Source organism: Belonocnema kinseyi, chromosome 8, assembly GCF_010883055.1.
Source record: "Belonocnema kinseyi isolate 2016_QV_RU_SX_M_011 chromosome 8, B_treatae_v1, whole genome shotgun sequence".
NCBI lineage: Eukaryota > Metazoa > Arthropoda > Insecta > Hymenoptera > Cynipidae > Belonocnema > Belonocnema kinseyi.
This window is the reverse complement of record NC_046664.1, coordinates 33,710,284-33,721,520: the sequence shown is the minus strand read 5'-3', so window position 1 is coordinate 33,721,520 and position 11,237 is coordinate 33,710,284. Positions and strand designations below refer to the sequence as shown.

Sequence of the window (11,237 nt, the reverse complement as noted above, 5' to 3'; positions counted from 1 at the left end):
AAAGCAGTTTTACATTTATCCAATTTGAATTTTCGCGGAACTGTGGCTAAGACAGCTAGCGCTATCTATTGGCTGGTTGACTTCCCTATTTATATTTACCACACTTTTCCGCCAGATCACGCAAAACACAACTAATCAGAAACGTAGAAAATATTCTTTCACCTAACTGTTTATCCCGATTTGTGAATCGAATTTTACGCAACCAATGAGACTCACTTTTTCTTTTGGATCAACCAATTATTTTTTTAGAATTTCCATTGTCGTAGCAAGGTAGAAAAAAGGTGCCCGTGGGTGGGCGCTTCGAAATTGTAGAAGGTTGTCTATTATTTCCCTGCTCCGTGCGTCTGGCGTGTATTTTTATAGTAATTACAAAAATGTTCAATTTCCTCTAATTTGGCTGAAATCTCGGAGTGCGATGGGTGTAATCGGTTGTGAAATTTAACAGAAGCGTGCCGATTGTCGCCATCGAAAGGTTTTGTGGTGAATCTACGGTTAAATTTCGCGAATAAAATGAAGTGAATTCGTTTTCGTTTGCCGAGTGTGTTCCACGGGTTGGTGTTGGAGTGCGTGAGGAAGAGGGAGAAAGAGATGTGTCGGTGGATGAAACTACAATTTGCTTAATAGCTAATAGACTCAAAATTACTGGTATGAATCTGTGATCCATTCACGATGTCCGCGTATGTGACGATACTGCCATATCTCTTCCTAGGATTATTAGGTAATTGGAACCTGTCTGCTTTTATCCGTTGTTTTCTCCCGTTTATTTACACGCTACGAGTACTTCTAAATTTAAGCTCCTTGATCTCCCTGGTTCGTCAAAACAATACACTTTCCTTGGCCTGAGACAATTTCTCCCGAGAAATTTGATATTACTTGAATTCCTGACTGAAAATTAAGATCGACGTTTGATCTAATTAACTATTTCGATTTCATTTCCATACAATAATAATGCGACCTGCTTTTGTTGAGGAAGAGGAAGTGGTATATTGTCCTTTTTTGGAATTTTGAAAATTATGTTTCCATGTTTGTATCGGGTAATAAGTGTATTGTTTTGTAAAGGTGGCCTATTTTTATCTTGTTTTAATTGATACTGATTTAGATTTAATTATTCGATCGTCTTAGCAATGGCCAAGTAAAGTGCAAAATTGTAGTATTCGGAGAAATACAACTCTGAATTTAAATCTTTCACGAAAGCTCCGAAACGTACGATTTTTAAAATTTTTGAACGTAAACAAATAATTGTAGTTTCATTAATTTTATTTTTGACGAATTTAATTATTTATAGGACATATTGCTCCAAAATAGTACAAATAATTTCAATCAAGATGTCCTATATAGATACAAATTTCTTCCATTTGAAGGGATTACAAAGAATTTTAAAGATTTTTGATTATTTTTAAAACTTCCAAGTAATTCTAAAGAGCTTCAAAAAGTTTCAAGCGATTGAAATTTTTTTTTAATTTTTAGAGCATTTAAATGATTTACCGTTTTTTGTTTAGGGTACTTAAAATATTCCTTGGAATTTGGAATTGATTTTAATAATTTGAAGAGGTTCCAACGATTTCGAAAGATTGAATGCCTATTTTAAAAATTCCAAGGAATTTTAATGAACTTGAAAAAATTCTAGCGATTTCAAAAGATTTTAAAGGATTTGATATACCTTAGGATAATTTTAATAGATTTCAATAAATTGAAGGGATTTTTAAGGCTTTTGAAGATTTTAGGGTGTATTTTTTTTTTAATTACGAGAAATTTTCAAGAAATTTAACAAGTTTTAGAAAGTCAAAAGTTAAAAATTTTAAACAAGTTTAAAGGTTTTGCAATTATTTCAGACTTTAAGATTTTAGGGTATTTAGGGATCTAATTAAAAATTTTTTAGTAGATTTGAAATGTTTTAGAGTGTTCTCAGGAATTCCAAGTATTTTTAAATAGAATTCAATAGTTTGAAGTGAATTTCAAAGAATTTAAAAGATTTCAGTGGTTTTTCAAAGTTCCACGTAATTTTAAAGATTTTTATAAAGTTTCAAGGGATTCCAAACGATTAAAAATTTTTAGGACATTTCAACAAATTTTAAGGAATATTCAAGAGCATTTACAACATTTCAAGAGATTTCAAAATATTTTTCATATTTTAGGGTATTTAATGAGACCCTAGGGAATTTCTAATAGATTTCAATAATTGGAATGTATTCCAAACGATTTTAATGTTCTGATTTTTTTTCATTCCAAGGGATTATTAAAAGCTATAAAAAATGTCAGAGGATCCCAAATATTTCAGAATATTTTTAACGTTTCCAAACAATTTCTAATGTATTTTAATAATTTGAAGGTATTTCTGAATGTTCAAGAGTATTTTTTTAATTTCCAGGAATTTCTAAAAATATTTCAAAGGATTTGAAATTTTTTAAAGGGATTTAAAAAATTCACAAAGAATTTTCATCAGTTTCAAAATATGTCAAGGGTTTTCAATTTCTTAAATATATTTTAGGTGATTTAAAACGATTACAAGAAATTCTGAATTGATTTCAGTAATTTAATGTAGTTTCAAAGGATTTGAAATATTTTAGGACATTTTAAATGATTTCAAGGAATATGTTATAGATTTCAATAATTTGAAGAGATTCCAAAGGATTTAAAAGATTTAAATGTATTTGAGATTTTGGGATATTTAAACAAATTCCAAAGGATTTTTAAGCGTACTAAAAAAATTCAAGGGATTTTAAAATATTTAGAGTATTATAGGGTATATCAAAAGCTTCTTCGAAAATTTGTATTTATTTCAGTCATTTAATGGGATTTCAAAGTTATTCGTTTTTTTAAAGATTCCAAGGAATTTTCAAGAGCTTTAAAAAGTTTCAAAGGATTTGAAGTATTTTAGGGTGCTTTAAATTGTTTCAAGGAGTTTTAATAGATTTTAACAGTTTAAAGTTATTTCGAGGGATTTTTAAGGGATTTTAGAAGATTTTTAAGTATTTGTAACATTTCAGGATAATTTAAACGATTCCAAAGCATTTTAAAGAGCTTCAAAAAGTTTCAAACGATTTCAAAGGATTTTTAATATTTCAGGGAATTTTAAAAGATTCCGAGGGTTTTTAAATTTATATCAATTATTCAAATGGATTTTAAATATTTAAGATTTTTAAAAGGTTCCTAGACATTTTTAGGAGAACAAAAAATATTCAAGAGATCTCTAAGGATTTTAATGATTTTAAGGAATTAAACAAATATCCCTGCGACTGTAAACAATATCCTGGAATTCAGGAAGATATAGAACGATTTTAAAGGACCTATAAGGGTTGAAGATATTTTTAAAGAGTATAAGGAATTTTATAAGGTTTCCGAGGATTTCAATGATTCTATGCGGTTTTAAAAGCTCTTAAGGTATTTTAATGCATTTTGCAGGATTTCAGAAAATATCCAATTTTGTATAATTTCATGAGATTTTATAATATTTTAATGAATTTCAAAGATTCGATTCACAAGAAGTAAGGTATTTCGTAGTGTTTCAAAGATTTGAAAAGATTTAAAAATATGTTTTGCAGATTATTTTGAACTCTTTGAAATTCTCTTGAATTTTTTTAATTCATATAAATTCACTCAAATCTTCTCAATTCAATGTTTGTTCTTTCATTTAAAACTTACTCAGTACCATGCATTTTTAAAGTCTTTTAATTGTTTTCAACTCGTTTGAATTTTTTTATTCGTCTACATTTTTCTGAATTTATTGAATTTTTCTCATGTCCCTCAAATTCCTCTTTTTTTGGTCTTCAAATTAAATGTTAATTGTCAGGGTATATTAAAAATTAGCCAGGGAACTTTGAAATTTTTTTTTTTTCCAGTCACCCTGTGTAAAGAAAAATAATCAAGTCAAATTTCCAGAAGACATATTTTTATTATTATTTTTTATTTTTTTTTATATCATTTAATTAGTTTTTAATATAATTATTAATTGGGAGTATTAAGAATCAATGTTTGTACAGAATAAGAAATGTGTTGTTTTGCCGAATTGAGAGTTATTTTTACCTTACGATAATTGAAACTGATTTTGTCAAGTCTATCTCTATATAATTGAATATTTTGTAAACGAGGAAGAAAATCAACAATAAATTTCCGTATTTTGTGAAATTTAATAATTTTATTTTATGTTTATGATCAACAGATTAAAATTTTTTAAATTCAATTTAATCCCTGTTAATTAAAAATTTTTCAATCTGAAATAAAATGTACAATTTGATGCTTTTGAATTTGTAATTGTGCAATTCTAAATTGCCCTAGCAGCCGTTCTGAATGCTTCAACTTTAAACGGATATTAGTTTGACCTTCTAAAGTTAAAATTAAAATTTTTAAGTCGTTAAGTTTTTAATTTTTTTTTATTGGCTGCGTTTCAGATTGAAAATTATTGAAATTTGAAGATTTTTATTCAATTGTTTTTTTAAATCTCGTTTAAAATTATCCGTTTTAAACGCGTTAATTCAAATTGTTTGAAATTCTCATTTTGGTTAATTCTGCAGATTTTTAATAAAAACTTTTTTTTCAATTTTAAGCTGCAGTGCTTAAATTAAAAATTGTGAAATCCGGAGGCTGCTATTTTTATTCTGTAATTGTTTATCTTTGAATACTTAAAAAAATTCAACCATTCAATAACAATCATTAGCTATAATTGTGCAACTCTATAAATATATCAGTTTAATGCAAAGTACTGTATTGACATTTAAATCTCCTCGTAATTATTTATTTTGTCTCTTGAACCGTATATTGCGCCTAATTTCAGTCTTAAAATATGGAGTCTAAGCCGTGAAAAAGATTTCGCAACAAAATTAAGAAGTTTGTTTTTGGCTTAAGTGGATGAGTTTAGAGATACCAAATAAAATTTTTGTTTAATGTGAAACTTCAGGACATCCGCCACTGTCTCGAAAATAAAACAACCAGGCCTCACGCTATCCCTATATTCCCTATTGTAATAAATTTTTAATATATTTCAGTAATTTGATTGGATTTCAAAGGATTTGAAATATTTAAGGGGATATTGTCAAATATTTCCATAACTTTTTTCATTTATTTCAATAATTTGAAGAGATTTCGAGGGTTTAAATCATTTTTAAAGGAAAATATTTCGAGGGATTTTGTATCTAATAAAAATATCCAGGATTTCAGGAATAAATACTTTTGAATTAATTTTAAAATTAGTCAATTCAATGCATTTTTTTCATATTTTTTCACTGGGTTAAATTTCGAATTTTTTGGATTCCATTTTTTTCTAATTCATTTGAATTATTTGAAATTTAACTCGAATTGTTTTGTAGTCATTAGTCACTTCCATAGTTAGAAATTAGAAGAGTTTCAAAGATTAGAAGGGTTTTTAAATTATTTTTTGGAACTCAACCTGAATTCTTGTCAATTTATCCTGAATTCTTTTAAATTCTTTGGAATTCTCTTGGATTTTTTTTGGATTCATTAAAATTCTTCTAAATTTACACAGTTCTACATCCTGAATTTATTACCCTTTGTGTCCGAAAAAGCACGCTATGAGCGTGAAAAGAAATATATCCTCGAGAAATTTAGTGTATAAGTTTCATTTATAGAGATTTCAAGAGATTGCAAAATATCCAGGGTGGCCATCTTTTTCAATTGTGATATCATGCAATTTAGAATATGTAATTCGAAAATCGTATTCTTTAAACATTTTCCATTTTAGATTTTTAATTTCTAAGCGTAAATTTTAATGTAAAGAATTTAAAAATGCTGTTTTAAAGACTTAAACAATTAAAAATAAAAATCGTTTAAAATCGAAGATTTTTGACAAAAAAAACTTATTTAGTTGATCAGCTGTGAATATAAATTAATTAATGACTTTTTAAATTGAATTGTACTTTTAGATTTAAAAATTGAATAATAATTGATTTTATAGGGCGATTTGGAATCAGTTCACAATTTTAGAAGGTCCAGATTTTAGCGTTAAAAATTACACTGTTTCAATTGCAAATCTTATTAGCAAAACAAATTTAGACGCCCGATTGAAACTCTATAAACAATTAAAAATTCTTAAATAACTTCAAAATCGTATATTCATATTTAAAGGCTCTTATTAAATTTCAAATATTATTTTAGTCTAAAATATTCCATTTTTAAACCATTCAATTTGAATCTTTTTAATTCAGAAAAAGAACAATTACTTAATATTTCGAAATATCTGACTGTTCATTTAAAGTCGGTAATTATAATTTAAATATTCAAAACAAGAAATCTAAACTTTGTACATTATAATTTTAATTGTTTCAAAAAAATGTAATTTGTAAGTCAAATTGTTGAATTTTGATGTATCCGTACAAAAAGTTCAAGTATAAAATTTTAAAAATAATTTAAAGTAAATGTTTCAAGATTTTGAAAAAAAAATGTTGAAGCATTTTAAGAATTTTAAAACTATTTAATCTACAAATAATTTAAATTTAAAAAGTTTTCTGTTTATAAAAAAATGTAATCGTTCAAATTTTAATTTTTTCTAGATTAAAATTGCTTAAAATGATATAATTTAAAAAATGTTATTTTGGCAGTTTAACTGTATTTAATTTTAAATTTTTCAGTTGCGAAGTGTTAGTAGCTTCTATTTTATACGTGTAAATTATTGAGCATTGCAATACAACATTTTTTAATTTACAAAATTTAAACTTCAGTTTTAAAAGTTTAAAATGCAGGAGTTTCACTTTTAGTGCTGGAATTTGAATTTCAATTTTTATTACTTTAAGTGGAAACATTTTTGGCTTTTAGAGTTCGATTTTTTTTATTTTGTTGCGAGACGGAAAAGGACGGGGAATTTTTTCTTTGTTTAAAACTGCTACCCTGTTTCTTGTTTTTCCAAAATATATCAAAATTTGTTATTCTTAAAAATCTAACACATAAACGTCTATGCAATGTTAGGGGTGTGTTAAAATAACACTGCTATTTGCAACATCCTTGAGAGATAAGGGAAGCATCTATCTGTAGCCTTATTATCTGTTATTTCCAAAAGAAGAATCTTCATTTGAATGTATAAATTAAGTTGAGTGATATGATTCATTTGAAAATTCCATATCATTTTTATATTTAAAATCACGATTTATTATGCTGATTTTTGACATGTATGTTTATCTGTTATCACTTTATTCTTGAAATTTATGAGATTCCCCTTTTTAAAAAAACTGATTTAATTTACAAATAAATGTTTAAATAATTAAACATTTTTTCTATGGGCTCGAAGTTTCTCAATGCTTTTGCAAAATGTGCGAAGCTAATATTTAGATTTGAAGGCCAATTATTATTATTACTTGAATTCATTAACTTTTTTCATTGAATTGTTGTGCAATGGTTAGAAGATCAAGTTCTCCAATCTCTTCAAGTTAATTTATTTGTTTTACATGACACCATAGTGAATTGATATCTATGAATATGCATGTACTTAGCGAAAACTGAAAGTAAACATATTTTTCGTGACCAGAAGTTTTGATCATTTTTCATAACTAATTTTATTTTGAAATGTCAGGAAAGAGCAAAACAATATCTATTGATAATTGTCAAAGATTGTTTTTCTTATTTAAGTAATTTCATTTATTTGATTACACAGGTATGACTTTAGGACATGACATCAAAGGTTCCACACATTGCGAGTTTTATAATTCAACCAGGTGCATTGAGAACGAGGAGGGATGTTCCGGAAGAGAAGAGTGTGCTCCGAGCGAACCAGACAAGCGAAATCACTGTTTCGTTCTCTGGAAATACGACAGTGCCCTTAAAGAATCGAAGATTGTCTTAAAGGTTTGTCCCCTTTCTGAAAATAGAAAAATATATATATTTGTATTCATTATTAGCAGTACTAAAGGCGGCGTTTTCAAACTTTGCAGGGATGTTTCTTAGATAGTAAAGAATGTTACGACAAACCACATTGTGTGGAAAAAAGCGCAGATAGAAAACAGCAAATGTTTTTCTGTTGCTGCGATGGCAACATGTGCAACCAAAATTACACTTGGGATCCACAGCCTACAGAGCCTCCTCCCCCAGTTAAAGGTAATAGTTTTTTTTATATGTAAAAGATAAAAGAATAGATTTGAGAGAGAGAGAGAGAGAGAAGACAATTAGTGTTCTGTCCGTCAACCGCTTACATATTTATCACTTTGGTAAACAGAATGTGACATTTTAACGCATTGGTTGTAAATCTACTCGTAGAAACGGTAAATCAAAATAAAGATCCAGTATAAATATTAAGTGTAAATGAGAAAAGAGTTTATATAAAGGAAAGAATTTATCAAAATTTACGGCGTCATTCATTGCGTTGCTTAATTAATTTTCATTCATATTTTCCGGTGTGAAGTTGGCTTGGGCATTGTTATTTGCAGGGGATAACAATGCGAAAGCCAACTTCATAATTAAAGATATTAATGAACAGTAGTGCACGGATTCCTTATTTTATATACTATTTTTCAGTTTATGATCAATCAATTATGCAGTAATACAGGTATTTTAATATCCTCCCTCAAATACGAAACAGATCGGTAAAATTTAATTCCGATCTTCCTTATTTTTTTGGTATCCTTTTGTTGATTGCATTTTTCAAAATTTAAATTAAAATTATTTATTTGAATGCCTTAAATTCAAAATCATTGAGTCCCGAGGGGTTGATCACTCTTGCAATCCGGTATACAAGACTCCAAGATATCTATGAAACCTTTCCGAATTCTTTCAAATCTTTGTAAAATCTTGAAACATTTTTAGAAATTATTTGCCATTTTTTTGAATCGTTTGAAGTGTTTGTGTAATATTTGAGATCTGAAATCTCTGTAAAATTTTGAAAGTTTTTGTGACATTGTTATGACATAAATAAAGTCTTGATGAAATCTTCGAAATCTTAAAAAAAAATTATAAAATCTTTCGAAACGATTGTAAATGAATTGAGTTTTTTTTTATTATTTCGAAATGTTTGCAAAACCTTTTTGAAGATTTTGAAGCTTTTAAACTTTTGAGAAAACCTCTGAACTTTTGAAATATTTCGATATTTTTGTAAAACTTATCTTAAATCTTTGAAATTTTTTAAAAATTTTGGTGAAATCGTTATGAAATCTTGTCAAATCTTTTGAAATCTTCGATATTTGTGTAAAATCGTTACGAAATATTTCTAAATCTCTAAAAGCTTAGAGAAGTCTTTTTAAGCCTTTGAAATCTTTTGAAATATTTAAAATATCAGTGAAATCTGTTTAAAAAATTATAAAATCTTTATAAAGTATTTGACGTTTTAATCCTTGTAATTTTTTGTTTTAAATTCAGGCAAAATCGTTATGAAATCTTGTGAAATCTTTGAAATTTTTTTGTAATCGTTATGAAATATTTGTAAATCTTCGAAACCTTTCAACATTTTTGAAATCTTAGTGAAATCTTGTGAAATATTTTCAAGCCTTTATGAAATCTTCCAAATCTTAAATATTTGTGTGAAATCTCTTGAAACTTATGTAAAATATTTGAAATTCTTTTTAAATCTTTTGACATTTTTGTAAAACTTTTCTGAAATCTTTGTAATTTTTTTTTTATAATTCTGTTAAAATCGTTATGAAATCTTGTCAAATCTTTTTAATTCCTTGACATTTTTGTGGAATCTTAATGAAATATTTCTAAATCTTCGAAACCTTTTAAAATCTCTAAAATCTTAGTGAAGTCTTTTCAAATCTTCGAATTATTTCAAGTACCAGTGAAATCTTAAAAAAAAATAAATTTTGAAAACCTTTGTGACATCTCCCAAATCTTACAAATTTGTGCCTGGAAATGCCTGTAAAATCTTTGTGACGTCATTGCAGTTTTTAAAATTTTGAGAAAAGCTTTGTGACATTTTTGAAAAATATTTCTTAGGCTTCGAAACTTTTAAAAATCTTTGAAATATTAGAAACCTTTGTAAAGTCTTCCAAATATTACAGAGTGTCTTAAATTATTAAAAATCTTTATGAAATCTTCTGAAACTTTTGTAAAACATTCTAAATTTTGGTGAAATTTTTGTGATACTGTTATGAAATCCTGTAAAATCTTTCGAAATTTTTGTGAAATCGTGATGAAATATTTCTAAATCTTTGTAATTTTTTATAATATAATTAAGTATTTTGAAATATTTTGAAATTTGAAATTTTGATATTTTGAAAAATTTAAAGAAAATCTGTGAAATATTTGAATTTTAAAATCTTTAAATTTTTTGTGAAATCTTTATGAAATTTTATAAATTTTTTTATGTTTTTATGAAATATTTCTAATTTTTTTTAATTATTTAAAAATCTTTGGAGTCTTAGTAAAATCTTTTAAAACCTTTGTGAAATCTTTGAAATCTTTTTAAAAAATTGAAATCGTTATGAAACTTTTGTGAAATCGTTATGAGATATTTCTAAATCTGAAATATTTTACATATTTTTTAAATTTCTTGAAATCGTTTAGAATGGCTGAAATTTGGTGTAAATCTAAAATCGAGTATTTGCAAATGGAAATCGATAGTTTTTATCGCTTAAAATATATGAACGTTTCAATAAGTCCAAGAAAGAAGGATTTCGGTATTTATCGGGATAAAAAAAATATGATAGCGACCTGATTATTTTAAAATTATTTTCCACACTTAACTGCATTTTCCACAGAAATCGAGCCAGTTCCAAATCCGGATCAACAAGTGATAACGCTGCTAATAACGATAGCGATTCCTGCACTCTTTGTGATGGTTGGCTTGCCTCTAATGTTCTGGTGCTACCGTCGAAGAAAACTGGGATACTTCAACGAGGTAACCCACCGCTTAATACAACCCGAAAATTCTCTTCTTTTTTTTTACGAACCCTCACTAACGAAAGAAAATTGAAAAAGGTACCAACCTTGGAGCCACTTCCTCTGCCGCAACCCTCACCAAATTTGGGCCTGCGGCCGATTCAACTTCTTGAGATCAAAGCCCGAGGTCGATTCGGAGCCGTCTGGAAGGCTCAGTTCAAAAACGATGTTATCGCCGTAAAAGTATTTCCCATGCAGGACAAGCAGTCCTGGCAAACTGAACAAGAGATTTTCAAACTTGCTCACATGGACCATGAGGATATTTTACATTACATTGGTGTCGAAAAAAGAGGCGACAATCTACAAGCAGAGTTCTGGCTCATCACGGCTTATCACGAAAAGGGCTCCCTCTGCGATTATCTCAAAGCGAACGTTGTTTCGTGGCCGGAGATGTGTAGAATTGCCGAATCTATGGCGAGGTATTG

At 27.5% G+C, this 11,237-nt stretch overlaps 1 protein-coding gene across 1 annotated transcript in view; it reads left to right on the top strand.

Annotated features, from left to right (window-relative positions):
• The first annotated feature begins 345 nt into the window (after positions 1–345).
• LOC117178999 (activin receptor type-2B) overlaps positions 346–11,237 on the top strand; it is a 30,925-nt gene continuing 20,033 nt past the window's right edge. Inside the window, exons 1-5 of the mRNA XM_033370609.1 lie at positions 346–718; positions 7,598–7,788; positions 7,875–8,037; positions 10,632–10,771; positions 10,852–11,231. Of these exons, the coding sequence (XP_033226500.1) occupies positions 670–718; positions 7,598–7,788; positions 7,875–8,037; positions 10,632–10,771; positions 10,852–11,231 (923 nt within the window). The 5' untranslated portion in view covers positions 346–669. The remainder of the gene's footprint in view (positions 719–7,597; positions 7,789–7,874; positions 8,038–10,631; positions 10,772–10,851; positions 11,232–11,237) is intronic.